The sequence below is a fragment of the Panthera onca genome, chromosome A2 (genome assembly GCF_046562875.1).
Source record: "Panthera onca isolate mPanOnc1 chromosome A2, mPanOnc1 haplotype 2, whole genome shotgun sequence".
NCBI lineage: Eukaryota > Metazoa > Chordata > Mammalia > Carnivora > Felidae > Panthera > Panthera onca.
Window position 1 is genome coordinate 125,336,930 of NC_138340.1, and position 14,997 is coordinate 125,351,926.

At 37.0% G+C, this 14,997-nt stretch overlaps 1 protein-coding gene across 6 annotated transcripts in view; it reads right to left on the minus strand.

Annotated features, from left to right (window-relative positions):
- DPY19L1 (dpy-19 like C-mannosyltransferase 1) overlaps positions 1-14,997 on the minus strand; it is a 105,029-nt gene that overhangs the window by 10,858 nt on the left and 79,174 nt on the right. For all 6 annotated transcript variants that reach the window (XM_078440645.2, XM_078440642.2, XM_078440640.2 and 3 more), the window contains 6 exons: positions 11,637-11,738; positions 7,280-7,351; positions 5,267-5,316; positions 3,087-3,111; positions 1,880-1,999; positions 316-490 (listed from right to left, as the gene is read on the minus strand). In XM_078440645.2, the coding sequence (XP_078296771.2) occupies positions 316-490; positions 1,880-1,999; positions 3,087-3,111; positions 5,267-5,316; positions 7,280-7,351; positions 11,637-11,738 (544 nt within the window). The remainder of the gene's footprint in view (positions 1-315; positions 491-1,879; positions 2,000-3,086; positions 3,112-5,266; positions 5,317-7,279; positions 7,352-11,636; positions 11,739-14,997) is intronic.

Sequence of the window (14,997 nt, forward strand, 5' to 3'; positions counted from 1 at the left end):
TGAGTTCATTTCAAGGAGGAATGTGCAGGACTAAGATTAAAAACTCATTAGGAAAATAAGCACAACAAAAATTTTTTTAAATCTCGCAATGTAAAATCTTGGATAAATTTTGAAAAAACATTGGTATTTAAGGAAAATAGCAAAACAGATTACTAAGAAAATATATATAACATTTCCTTGGCAAACCATTTAAGTAAGATTGACATCTCTCTTTTTCTGAATAATCTAGAAGCAATACTACTTAGAGTAAGGCCACTGGAAGTAAGTTGGGTTTAAGATTTTGCAGGGGCATATGAAACCGTGAGGGAAACTTACCTGGTTTAGTACTGTATTTGATCCATTCTATAAGTTCTTCTTGTGGCAAATTGCTGAATTCCCCTACAATATTCCATTGGGTTTGTAGATTTGCTGAACCCTGTATTGACATTGCTGCTAAGACAGCAAAAACAACAGCACCAGGATGTACTTTGCAAAAGAGCCATCCAAATAGCTGAAACCAAATTAAGAATACGTTGATAATTAGTACAAAGCAGCCTGTATCAAATAAACATAAGTTCTTCCCAGAAAAGAACACAGTCTCTGGTAGAGTCACAGATAAATGATGAATTATCCTACGAAAAAGTTCCAGCAACAATGACCAGGGGGATTAAAAGAATTTTACCATAAGCCTTACATAGGTGGGACATAATTTAAGAAGTTCTTCTCTCAATTTGTGCTAATTCTAGCTTCAGGTAAGGCCAGGACCACCTACATAATTTGTCAGGCCCAATGCAAAAAGAAAAGGTAGGGTCTCTCGTTTAAAAAGTATTTAGAAGTTCCAAAGACCAACAGAAGAGCACCCAACTAGATGTAGGGTCCTTCTGAGTGTGGGCCCTCGTGCGTTTGCAAAGGTCCCACACCTGTGAAGCCATCCCGGGGCCATGCTCTCTATCTTCAGTCATGGTGCGGGCTTCCTGCCAGCCTCCTTTCCTGTCCCAGCCCAGAGGAATCAGGAACAGCAGCTTCATACCAAGACAGGTAGGTCTCTAGAAAGCTGTCCCTCTTTAACACAACACCAACATTCTGATTGGGAAACTTGAGGCTAGCTGATTTTTCCATTCTAATAGTCCACACTCAATAATAACACTTTACCCCTATTATTCTCTCCTTAATTTCTCTATATGTCTTTAGAGTTAGATTTCAAGCCTCTTGAGGGCAGATATATATTATTGCTTTTTGATTTTTCTATCTACCATTCTACCCTCATCCTTAGAGTATGGTATAGATGCTTAGTAAATATTTGTTAAATTTAAAAGAGGTACTGCTGCTGGACCTTGGCTAATTGGTTGATGAAAAGGTGACACGATGCAGAAGCATCAATCTGTGAATACAGAGCAAGGACACAGTTATCCAGGGAAAATAAGCAGCAAATAACCAAAATGGCTTACACTAAATTTTAAAAAGGCAGGGATGTGCATACAAATGTATACTCAAATGAGAAAAATATTTTTTTAAGCTTGATACTGAAAAAGAACATCTATTTGAAAGCAACTGTAACTTGAAATCACTGGCTAGAATTCTTTGTGATAGGAATGTCAAAACAACAAAAAAATATTTCTACAATGACGCTCTGCTTTCTATCAACATCTGTAGGGATCATTCATGAATTCAGCCTGTACTATTTGAGCGTCTGTTGTATGCCAAGGAATGTCTTAGAAGTTAGAAGGATAAATGACCTGTTTTGGCCCTTACCCTTTATGAACAATTAATATAAATCCATGAAGAACTTTATGACAATTTAAAGAATTTTGAGTTATTCAATATTATTTCAGGGTCATTCAATGACATAGGCTGGGGTAAAGTGATCATAGCAACTACAACACCAACATAACGATCTTACCTGTCTTGAACAGATCAAAGAAGCCATAACACACATATGTGGGGTCAAGAAGAGTTTTAGTCTCATAATTAAAATACCGAGGGCTGTATATGCTAACAGTTGCAATGCATGATAAACTAGCTGAAAGAAAGAGAAAATATTTTTTACTCCTACAGTTTAATATATTGTTAAATAGATGAATATCCAGAAGAGTACTTTTGCTTCGCAACAATACTTTGACTTCTGAAATAAACGAGTCTACAAGTTCACTTTCAAACCTCTCCATTTTATTAAAAGCCTAAAATGATAAAGTCACTAAAGCAAGTTGTTCTAGAATTCTGCTCAGGGTTAAGTCCATAGTTACCAAAGCCCACATCTCTGAATCTACCTTGATGATACCATCAGATTAACACAGGAAAGCGGTAAACAAAAGTAAGTACTATTTAAGATCCCAGAGTCTGCCTTGGAAGAGGCAGAAATATGCAATACAGTATTATTAGCTATAGTCACCATGCTGTTGCTAAGAGAGTAGATCTTAAAGGCCATCCCAGGGGAAAAAAAATTATTTTGTAACTACGTATGGTGATGGATGTTAGCTAGACTTATTGTGGTGATCATCTCACAATGTCTACAAATCTGATTACTTATGCCATACACCTGAAATCAATATCAGGTTACATGTCAATTAGATCTCAAGTAAAAACAAAACAAAACAAGAAAGAAAAAAAGATAAACAAGTGAAACCACCAGGAGATGGCAGGAGCAACCAGTCACACCTCCAAAGCCTCAGGGCAAGGTGAGTAGAGAGGAAAGCCATCTCCAGTCAAGCAAAAGACACTCCACATGCATTTAGCAATAAACTGGATCTTCTGAGGATGATCAGAGCAGACCAAATGGGTTTCCTACTTAATGGTTTTAACAAATGAATGGTCATGTTTGTAACAGTCTCATAAAAACACATACAGGACTATTTTGAAGATGATTAGTGACAAATACCAATACTTAGAAACTGGAAATGAAAGTATATATATATATATACACACACACACACACACACACACACACACACACACATGCACACACATATATACATATATGTACGTATATGTATATATACATATATACATATACGTACATATATATGTACGTATATGTATATATATACATATATATACATACACACACACACATTGAAATAAAGTATGTTTTAGTAATATTAAGTCTTTACCTCTCCATGATCAAACTGGTGTTTTCTGAAATGGAATAAGAAATATTACTATTGAATCATTGTTGAAGCACTTCAATTATTTGCATTTTTATCTTACAAATACAAGTTTTACAATTTCTGCAATATTCCAAGGACATATATATGTAAAGAAAAATTACAAAGTTATGAACCCAAACTGGTGCCATAATCTTTTAAAAGACAGTTTATTTTTAAAAAATTGACCTTGGAGCATACCTTGCACATTTGACTACAGGGACAATTCCTGGGCCAACAAAAGGGACACCGTGGTGTAGCAGGTACCTCCCTGTGATGTCCTGCCAAAGCAGGGAGGGAAGTGAAGGGAACCCTGAAGACTTCATAGTTCTGTTCCCCTGCTTCTCATCCCCAGGGGTACCTGAGCTCCCCCCCAAGCTGGGGCTGCTATAGAGATAATTTAGGAAACCACATAAAAGATTTTTTCATCAGTGGTTCTGGAATATACAAATAGCCACAAAATTCCCTCTTTAGTTCTACTTGACAGCTTTAATTTTCCTGAGAAAAGATGTACGCTTAGAGGTCCCTGCATCTCCCTCTGGTCTCGTGCCACCCCTCTCCATAATCACTCCTACTCCATTTCCCTGCTTTATCTCCTCAAAGATGTTCATTTATTGGTTTCTTATTATCATCTGTCTCTCCGTACTAAAATGAACCCCTCAGGACTACAAGGTACAAACCTATCCATCCTCAATCCCACTGAGCACCGATGACACTGGAGACACAGCAGTAGATAAGATGGGGAAAAAAATCTTTGCCCTCATAGAACTTACATATAGTAAAGGGAGAAACAAAATGCAAGTAAGTAAACATTTGTCAAACAGTGAGAAGTACCGTGGAGAGAGCGAAAACAGGGCAAAAGATGCAGGGGGTGATGGGGAAGGCGTATAGCAATCAATGGGGTCACTGAGTGACATTTGAGCAAGGCCTGAAGAAGCAGAGAGTTTGAGGTTGAGCAACCCTCAGGAAGAGCACTTGAGGCAAAGAGAAAGATAGTGCATAACCCTATAGTAGGAAGTAGTCCTTAATGGGCTAAGTACAAAGACACCGTGATCAGAGAAGAGAGATGTGGGGGAGAATGGCAGTGCCATAGGAGATGTTCAAGTATAAATGGTGATAAACGCGGAGAGAGGAAGATAAGGGCACATGATGATGAAGAATAACAAGCCAGGAGACAAGGAATCTACAGGGAAGTGATGGTCAGGAAAGGCTTCTTGAAGGAGGTAACATTTAAACAAGAATTAAAGGAATTGGCCACATGCAGAGCCAAGCTGTGGGGAGCAGAGGCACAATTACAGCCTTGGGGTACAAACAGTGCAAAACTGCCGGGCAGGAAGCAATGGCCAAGGTTACAGAGCAGCAAGGAGGTTCAGGGGACATGAGTGTGGTGGGAAAAGGGAAAGTGAGAATTTATTTTTCTCTCAATTGCCTCTTTTGTGTACTTCACTCATTTTCCAGTAGGGTTTTAGCATTTTTCCTGTTAATTCACAGAAGTCCTTTATACATCAGTCATTTGTCCTTTGTCATATATTGTGACTATTGTACCCAATTTGTCTTTTTCTCTGAACAATGCTTACAAGTATCTCATCAAACCAAAATATTTATCTGGTCAGACTTTTCAGTCTTTCCTTTTAGCGTACAGGTTTTATGTCATACTTAACAAGGCCTCTCTCATCCTAAGAGTCCTAAAATAATCTCTTGCTTAATATTGGGGTTTTCGGTTTTTTCCTACATTTAAATCTCTGCTCCATCTGGAATTTATTTTGTGTAAAAAGTAAAGTAGGGAATCAGTTTTCTATTTCCCTGCTCTTCTCTCAAAAGGCAGTCCAGTCCATTGGTCCTAAAACCAACAACAGAATAATTTATTTTCCCTGATAAACTGAAGCACAAAGCTGTGTCCTTCAAGTACAGATTATGTGTAGGCCTTAATATCAGATTGTATGGATGGAATCTGAGGTATGAATAAGTAATGTACTGAGCTCTGCATGGACAGGGGATCATGAGAAAAGCGAAGAAGGGGAATGACAACAATCGAAAACATCCATGATCAAATGTTGAGTGTACCACACCACATGAATTATAAAATTAATACCTTGTAGATATCTATTTAATAGATAATGTAACAAAATGATTAATAGCATACTTACCTCATTTGTGTCTGTTGTTTAGTTAAGACACCCCACATGTCACTAATAATCTGCAAATAGATTTTTTAACACTGAGTAAGAGTTGTTTTGGGAAAAACAAAATTGTAACTAAAGTATCTTCTAAATTTTCAAACTCTACTTAAAAATATAAGTATAGGGATAAGAGATGACTCGGGAAATAATAACTACAACAACCTAATCTTACATTTGTACAGTACTCGATCATATATCTAATACCCAACAACCCTGTTCAAATAGATTTTCTTATCTTCATTTCGTACATGAGCAATGGGCTCAGATGGATTAGATGATCTCCTGGAAGGTGGACAACAACTAGGAAGCATTCATAGGTCGTGAAACCTGACCTTCTGGCTTCCAGTCCACATTCAGTGAACTCCACCATGCCAAGGTCACTAGCAATGCCTCTTCTTAATCATGCACATATACCCCATATGCCCGGACAACTGCCTCAGAGACTGATAAGCACAACTAACTAAACACTGGGTTTGCACAGTTAGCAGCCAGGGAAGATCATCTAATCTGAAATCCTATCCCCAGTATGGATGCCCTCTTGGACACTGCTCACACATTTTAATCTAGCCCTTGGAAGAACCACCCAACTGCTGCTTGAATCTACAACACTTTGTCAGTCCAGATCAATTCTGGTCCAAAGTCCAACCTCGTAGAATTGGCCATAATTCTAAGGAGCCAGAATGAGTGTAATCGTATTTCCAAGGGGTAGGCTTTAAATATTTGAAAATAATTATCTTTTGTCCAAATGAATCCTTCTTCTTTAAATCAAACATCTCAGCTTTTTTAACCTGATATAATTGCTTTTGTCATCTCTAGCCATCCAGGTTACTGCCTTTTTAATGGATTCTGGATTGCCAACATTGGTACTTTCTGATTTACCTACTAGGTGCACACCTACACGAAGTATGCAAAAGTGCAAAGGAAGCACAGAGCCTGGCATATAGCAGAAACTGACCACAAACTCATTAGATTTGAAAAGCTTGTGCAACTACAAAGCTGAATGCTACACTACACCCAAGAAGGAGGGAAAGGTGCAGAGTCTGATTCTTATTCCTTCCTTGCTTTTTTATGGACATGATGTGAGGCTGGTAACAACTTCTATGATCTTCTAATTCTGCATCTGTCAAAATGGGGGCAATATCTGTGTACCGTACAGAGCTGTCAAATAAGCAGGTGAAATAACACACGTGATATGGCTGGGGAGAGTACAAATATATAATGTGAACAATAACCATAGTACAGAATATTCTACAAATACACGATATTCTGTTAACCCAGAAATCACTAACTACAAATCAGAAAACTTTTAGGATCTATCATCTGTTTTTTGATAATAGATTAATCTTTATTTATTCTCTTAAAACACTTGCAATTACAGAATTCATCAACTCTTACAAGAAAAAAGAGAGTATCACACCTGCTCTTCGCTAAAGATTGGAACTTCCATGACCTGATTTAAATCTGGGCTTAGAATTTCATTATCAAAGCCAAGTTGGAAGTCTAACAATTTTATCGATGTTGGTAATACACTGTTAGTATTCTATTTTTTCCTTTTGATCAATAATAATAAATTCAATCCAGGAGTTAGTGAGAACTGCACAAATGACTTAGAAAGGCATACATTAAATATTTTAGAAAATATTACATAAAGTTAAAAGTCAGTCAGTAGTAACTTACAAAGACAAAAATAACTGTATCTGGGTCAATATGGTCTCTCTGATCATGTCTTTCAAAATGCATGACCATCAAAACCGGAGCCATCCTTTTCCTATGTCTATTTTATGCTGGCAGATAGAATATTTTTAAGGTTTATAATGTTCATCAAGGGCTGTAATTAAGAAAATACAGAAAACGTTTCAACAAATCCATATGATGTATTGTGTCATATTAACGTGTAACCTAGTTTACTTAACTACTAGGATAGAAACAACAAAGTGTTTTATTATAAAAAAGAGCTCTTAAGTAATCAAATCAACATACCTTTCTAACGATTGCAATAAACACAACCAGAACAACCGGAAGCAGCAGTGTCTTTGTATACCTCAGAGGAGTCTGCAATTCAAAGAGATGTTTTGTTAGAGGAAACTATTTTCAGACAAAATTTCATTTCAAAAAGTATAAGCAGAGAAACATGAGCATCAGTCCAATATACCCATTGACTCCCATCGTAAAAATGAAGATGCATTTCCATAGAAACAAACATCCCTAAAATGCTGAGTTGAAAACATGAACACTGGTAAGTATAAAATGTGACTAGGAAGATTACTGTTCACTTTTTGTACACAGCTTTTCCAACTACAGAGCTCAACTTAACATTTGCCTAAGGTCAGCAGGACTCTAACTTTAAACAGCATGAGCATTTCCTGTACATTTTGGTGGGGGATAAAAATCGTAACCATGATCCTAAGACACACTAAGACACACACACACACACACACACACACACACACACACACACACACACAGTAATGACCAATGTTTACAGAAGAAATAAAAACATTTTTGCATTTTCTTAATAACAGAGAAAAAGCTACAGAAACATTTAATACCAAAGCCTTACACACTGCAATCCTATATATATTTCAATCATTTGAAGTCACACTTTTAAACAATTCTGGGCTTGAAATTTCTAAATTGCAATTGATTTGCTTACCACCAACATTTACCTTCACAAAAATAATACTATATTATTGAGTTAAATAATGTACATTTTCCCAAATATGTTTATCAAGAGAAATCTAGCTTTAATCATATTAAAAACACTGATACATTTTAATTTTACAAAGTAGTATTTTCTGATTTTCCCTCTCATTAGTCCAATTTTCTCACTTGTTATTCTGTATTAGAAAGTAATTTTGATAATTTATTAACCCAAAATGCATACTTCAGTTAGAAGTCCCATTAAAAGATTTTTTATGGTTTTATTTTACTATTTACAAGCATTTGCATAGTACTTAATATTTTAAAATATACTTATTTCTAATTTGTAAATTTTACATTATGTCTTTGTCTAGACCTATGTCTAGGCAAAAATCATATAACCAAAACTATTTTATCATTTAAAATTTAGACATTTGCTATCAACAACTAACGATAAATATAAGAAAAGGTGTGAAATACAGGTGTTTACCTTAAAAAGGCAATGTGTCAAAACTGTTAAAAGTATTTAACAATTTAACAAAGAATTCAAACAATTTTAAAAATACATTCAAAAACTTTGTTTTAAAAGTATTTTTTAGGGGCACTTGGGTGGTTCAGTCAGTTAAGCGTCTGACTCTTCATTTTGGGTCAGGTCATGATCTCACAGTTCATGAGTTCAGACCCCAAGTCAGGCTCCCCACTGACAGCATGGAGCCTGTTTGGGTCTCTCTCTCTCTCTCTCTCTCTCTCTCTCTCTCTCTCTTTTTCTCAAAATAAATAAATAAATATTTTTAAAAAGACACTCAAGGAAAAATACATGAGCCAAAGATTTTGAATCTAGCCAGAATTTCACTTATAAAATAAGCCACTGATAGAATATTCGACCACGTAAAAACTCAGGGATTACTGTTCCTATGGCCCTTCCTGAGGAATCCGTTGGAGAGCAAGCTTCACACAATAGAGAAATGGCAGGAGAGGCTTCAATGCCAGAACACACAGTGTTAAAAACACCAACCTACAGAACTATGACAAGGATGTCACAGATATAACAGATATAACTGTGACAGAGTAGCATGAGTGGTTACATGTGTAGACAATTCAGATACAGTGGATCTCTTAAAACAGGGGTCAGAGGGGAGAGTACATGGGAAGTAAAATAACGTCACTGATTATAGTATTACAATAGAAATGGGGGGGAGTAGTGGCCAGGCAAGAAGAAACTAAGTTCAATATACTTCTCAGTAGGAAACCAACAGAAGGGACTGGAGTGGATATATGAAAGTATTAATACAAAGGAAACAAAATCATACAATTTCCTCAATACCAAAAGATCCACCAGAGTGTATGCAGAAGAACAAATGCAAGGGAAACAACCACACAGGGAGAGAGGTGAGCATGTGTGTGCAATATCAGAATTACAAGTTCTTTTAATACTTCTATGAATTGTTGGATTTAGTCTAAGCATAAAAGTTATATACGCTCATTGTAAAAACTAAAAAATGCAGAGAAAATAAAGAACCAATTTAAAGAAAGCCTGGGCGGCTCAGTCAGTTAAGTGTCTGACTCTTGATCTTGGCTCAGGTCATGATCTCAGGATTTATAAGTTTGAGCCCTGCATTGATCGGGCTTTGTGCTGGCAGTGTGGAGTCTGCTTGGGATCCTCTCTCTCCCTCTCTCATTGCCTCTCCCCCTCGCTCAAAATAAACAAGCAAACAAACAAATAATAAGGAAACAACCAATTTCACATTTTAATCAGTTGTCAGCATTTCCTCCCCAATGGGTTGTCTGTTCCCACCTTTCACCTATTTCTGCATAGGTGTGTGGGAGTGGGGATGTATTCTTTGTGATGGGGAAGGGTAAGAGTCCTCGGTAAATTTTTTTTTAATGTTTATTTATTTATTTTGAGAGCGGGTGGAGGGGCAGAGAGAGAGGTGAGAGAGAATTCCAAGCAGGTTCTGTGCTCAACGCTCCAGCACAGAGCCTGATGCAGGATCGATCTCACCAACCGTGAGATCACGACCTGAGCTGGAATCAAGAGGTAGATGCTTAACCGACTGAGCCACTCAGGCACCCCAAGTCCTCTGAAATTTTTTCTTGATTTGGACAATCTCCTATACTCACTACCTTAATCCCTAGTTTCACTTGTCGTATTTATGGCAAAAATCATCCCACTTAGTCATTTGCCTTTTAGTTTTTGCAATATTTAATGTCAGATGTTTTAAGTTACATGCAGACAAATCTATTAATCATTCTCATATGCATTATGTTAAACTGTTCCCTTTTCCCCACCGTATGGATGTATCAAACAATGGATGCACTCTCCGAGCTGGCACAGTACTCTGTCTCTACAGCACGGTCCCTGTGAAGACACCCATGGAGATGAGGAATGGCAGGCTGGAAACAGCTTTGCTACTGTCTTCAAATTAACTGAAGCCAGGCTATGCCTCAATAAGCGATTTCTTCTATCACCTACCCGATGGTTCTTACTCTCAGGTGACAGCGGCATGTGTATCTAACTAATGTCAGAGGACTTCCACCAAGTCCTAATGTCTTCTGGTGTTTACCTTCTACTTCCTTTACCGCTTGCTTGAAGGAGTCTTGAGCTGCTGTGAATACGTATTTTAATGTCTTGCAGATACTCTTCCTTCCTTTCTTTCAGTGGGCTCAATACATTCACTCATACAGTTTTTATTAGCCATTATATGTCAAAACTTGGCAGAACCTGGGAATGAAGACTGGTAGGTACTGGAGTAAAGAGGACATCTTCAGGACATGCCCAATTCAGAAAGTCTGGTTGAAAGGACTTTGTAGTGTGGGGCACTATCATCCACTGGTCTGTGTAACTCAGGACACAGAGGGAACCCAGTGGGGAGCAAGAGGAAAATGAAAGTGTCAACAAAGTACCGTTGACCAGTGTAATATATACACACACACAGCTCTGAAGGAAAATGTTTCACAGATAGTAAACTATCATAATAAATTGGGGCCGCATGGGTGGTGTTAAACAAGACACATATATATGTGTTTGTTGAACCAAACCAGCTCACTGATTACTGCAAAATAATATTTTATAAAAAATATCATTAAAATATCAAAGTACTGTCCTCTGTATCTCATTTGGTCCTCACAATATCTTTTTGCAGCACACTACTAGAAACTAGTAAGCTATGAGAGAGAACAAAATGAGAGTCGCGTGTTCAACAACATCGAATACTACTGCAGACTTCGATCTCCCAATCCACCACACTACTGTCTGATTTCCTTTTAAACGTCTGAATACAGTTTTAGAAAGAAAAATGCTGTTGGAATGAACAAACTCAAACTCAACGATATTTCAAAGCAATGAGATTATTCCAACAAACAACCACTGAATGAATGGAAATGTAAGAGCTCGGGAGCGTCACTGAATTAATGTTGTCCCTGAAAAGAGGCATCTTGAAATGCCTCTGTGTTTACTCATTCAAAAAACTACTGCTAGTCTGAATGCATGCTTCCAAATTATCAAAGTGAGAAAAAGACCATACATTTCAAGGTGCTGTACTAACGTAAGTAGGAACATCTTCCTGTAAACCATCACTTTCCTTTTCCTTCCAAGTGAGGTAACAGCACAGAGGAGAGTCTGAGATAACAGGAGCGCCCTTTATGAAAAATGAGTGGACCAGAACCTGGGGAAGGAAAACTAGAAATCACATCTTACCTCCTTTTCCATAAAGTCAAACTCTGCTGCACAGGTATACAATAAAGTATCAAAATCCTTGTAACTGAAGAATTTTGATGTTAATAAGTTGCCAATATGAGCCTAGGAAGGAATAAAGTGAGGCACCATTAGATTACGCCATATGGTGTAATAGTGCATTTTCATCTTAATAGCATTGAGAAATAGCTTTCACTACATTGGCGAGCTCGCTGTCCCCATGCCAGGCTTGCTTCTGCTAAAGAGCTGCAACTTCGTGGTTCTCCCTTCTTTTGCTGACAAATGGTAACTCCAACAACACCCTGCCTTCCACGATCCATCAACATACCAGAGCTTTCATCCTTAGGTTTTCCCTGCTCAGTGTGCTAAGCCTGATGAAATACACTACCCATCTCCTTTTCTGGAGCCTTCTAGGGAGGGCGGGCTTGGTAACACATACAGACATCTGTCAATCATAAGGAACAAAGTGCAATGGAGTGAAAGAAAAGGAGGAAACATTCATTCTGATTTTTGAAAAGGGGATTGAAAAGACTCTTTGAAAGGGGTGCCTGGGTGGCTTGGTTGGTTAGACTGTTGATTTCAGCTCCGGTCATGATCTCACAATTTGTAAGTTAAAGCCCCGTGTGGGGCTCTGTGCTGATGGCTTGGAGCCTGCTTGAGATTCTGTCTCTCTCTTTGCTCTCTTTCTCTCTCTCTCTCTCTCTCTCAAAATAAATAAATAAACTTTAAAAAAATGGCCAGGCCTTGCAATAAAATCCACCTTCTGCATGACGATCAATTTACCCGTGTAATTCTTTACATGTTACCAAGTGCTCTTACGTACCTCCTCTCATCTGCTTCCCACAAAAGTCATGTGAGGAAAGTGGGATTATTTGCATTTAACAAATGAGGAAACGTTGGCTAAATTTTCAATTCATTATTGTCTAAAAGAGTAAGGACCAAAGAAAAGGGGGAAATTATGTAAAACAAACAATAGCTAAAATCCTAAATGATACCTACATGAATGAAGTAGGAAGATTGGAGGAGAGGGGAACTAAATAAGGGGTGGTGGGAATGTGTTGAAAAATTCCAAAATACTCTATTTTGTTGGGGAGGAAATGCATGCTGAGAAGTTTAAGACATCAACAGGAAGAACATACAGTGCCTTAAACAGCATAAGAAATCTGTCTATCCAATGAAAAGGAGAAAAATCTAAAAAGCATGTAAAATAGTTGGAAACTGAAATACAATGGAAGAAATGTCCCAATATAATGGTAAGTGCCATATATTTAAAGAACTTAAATTCACAAATTAAAGGATAGATGCTCAAATTAGGTTTTAGGAAGAAAATTCAAATATATATTGTCTACAAAAGACATGTTTAACACAAAAGTACATAGAAAGGTTGAAAATAAAAGAGGAGAACAAGATATATTAGATAAACTGGACCAAAGAAATCTAGGTTAGCAATAGTAACATCTCACAAAGCTGAATTCAAGCAAAAAATACATGAAAAGAGACAGAATGACCTTATATGCTGGTAAAATGAACAGCAAAGCAAGGTCATATGTATCATGAACATATGTGCAGTTAACAGTATAGATTCAAAGTGTATCAAGAGCTGAAAAGAATGTAGAAATAGGTAAGAAGAAATAGGTAAGAATAGGTAAATTGATGAAGAAATAGGTAAGTTGACAGTGTTCATTGGAAATGTTAAATATTTCTCACTAAAATAGAAATATTTCTCACTAAAATAAATATTTCTCACTAAAATAGAAGGTTAACAAATGTTAACATAACACCTGAATAATAATATGCTCACAGAGAATACAAACTTCACAAGAGAGACTACATGCTACCCTTGAACATGGTAAACATTTTTTTAAATGTTCACATACCATACCACAATATATTTTAAAGAACTGATATAATACAAATTATTTTTTTCTAATCGTAAATGCAATAAAACTGGAAAACAGCTAACTAGAAATGGCTTTAAAAATCCTTTTGGCTAGAAGCTAACATAAATAGCATAAAACTTAATAACCTTCAGGCTAAAAAGAACACTAAATAGTTAATTTGTAAGATACACAAAAAGTACTACTTACAGGGAAATGTATAGCTTTAAATGCATTTATCAGAAAGAGAGGTTGAAAACAAAAGAGCCAAGCACTTTCCCTCGAGCATTAGAAAAACAGAACAGCACAAAGAAATAAGAAATGAGGATGACGGAATTTGTTGACAAAGAGAAATTCAACAAAACCAGAGGACTCAAAAAAGGTGGTACTTTGAAAATATTAATACAGTAAATAGAAAACAGGAAAAATAGCACACCCAAAAAAACCCCTCAAAAAACAGCTCTTTATAGGAGACTAATACAATATTGACTCTGAATCCAAATAAGAATAAATAAAAGAATGTAAAACCATTTCACATACATGCAAAAATATTAATTAGAATTTTCACTAATTGAATCCTGTAATAAATTTTTAATTTTTTAAACTTTTTTATTTATTATTTTTGAGAGAGAGAGAGAGAGAGAGGGAGAGAGAAACAGAGCACGAGTGGGAAAGGGGCAGAGAGAGAGACACACACACAGAATCTGAAGCAGGCTCCAGGCTCTGAGCTGTCAGCACAGAGCCTGATGTGGGGCTCAAACTCACAGTGAGGTCATGACCTGAGCTGAAGTCGGATGCTTAACTGACTGAGCCACTCAGGTGCCCCAGGCTATAATAATTTTTCTAAAAAATACAATCGTGGGGCACCTGGATGGCTCGGTCAGTTAAGCGTCTGACTTCAGCTCAGGTCATGATCACATGGTTCATGGGTTCGAGTCTGGAGTCAGGCTCTGCGCAGACAGCTCAGAGCCTGGGGCCTGCTTCAGATTCTGTGTCTCTCTCTTTGCCCCTCTCCCCACTCACATTCTGTTGTCTCTCTCTCTCTCTCTCAAAAATTAAATAAACATAAAAAAACTTTTTTTTAAATACAATCCATTTGATGACACATATGAAATGGGTAAGATTCCTCTAAAGACATAAACCACCAATAACTTCCTCAAAAAAGTGCATTTGTAGTAGAAAATTCTCTCATGAAGAAAAGTCCAGGCCCTGCAGGCTTCACTGTCAAATTCTACCATACACTGTAGGCAAAGAAATAATATCAATTCTACATAAATTCTCTTTGAAATAGAGAAGCTATCATTACCTTGAAACCAAAGCCAGATAAAAAAACATTGTAAGAAAATAAAACCACAGGCTAATCTCTCTCATAAATATAGACAAAAATCCTTAAAAATATTAACAACCAAATCCAAATCCAATATACAGAAAGAATACTACATTGTGAGCAAGTGAGGTTATCTGAGAAACACAAGACTGAATGAACA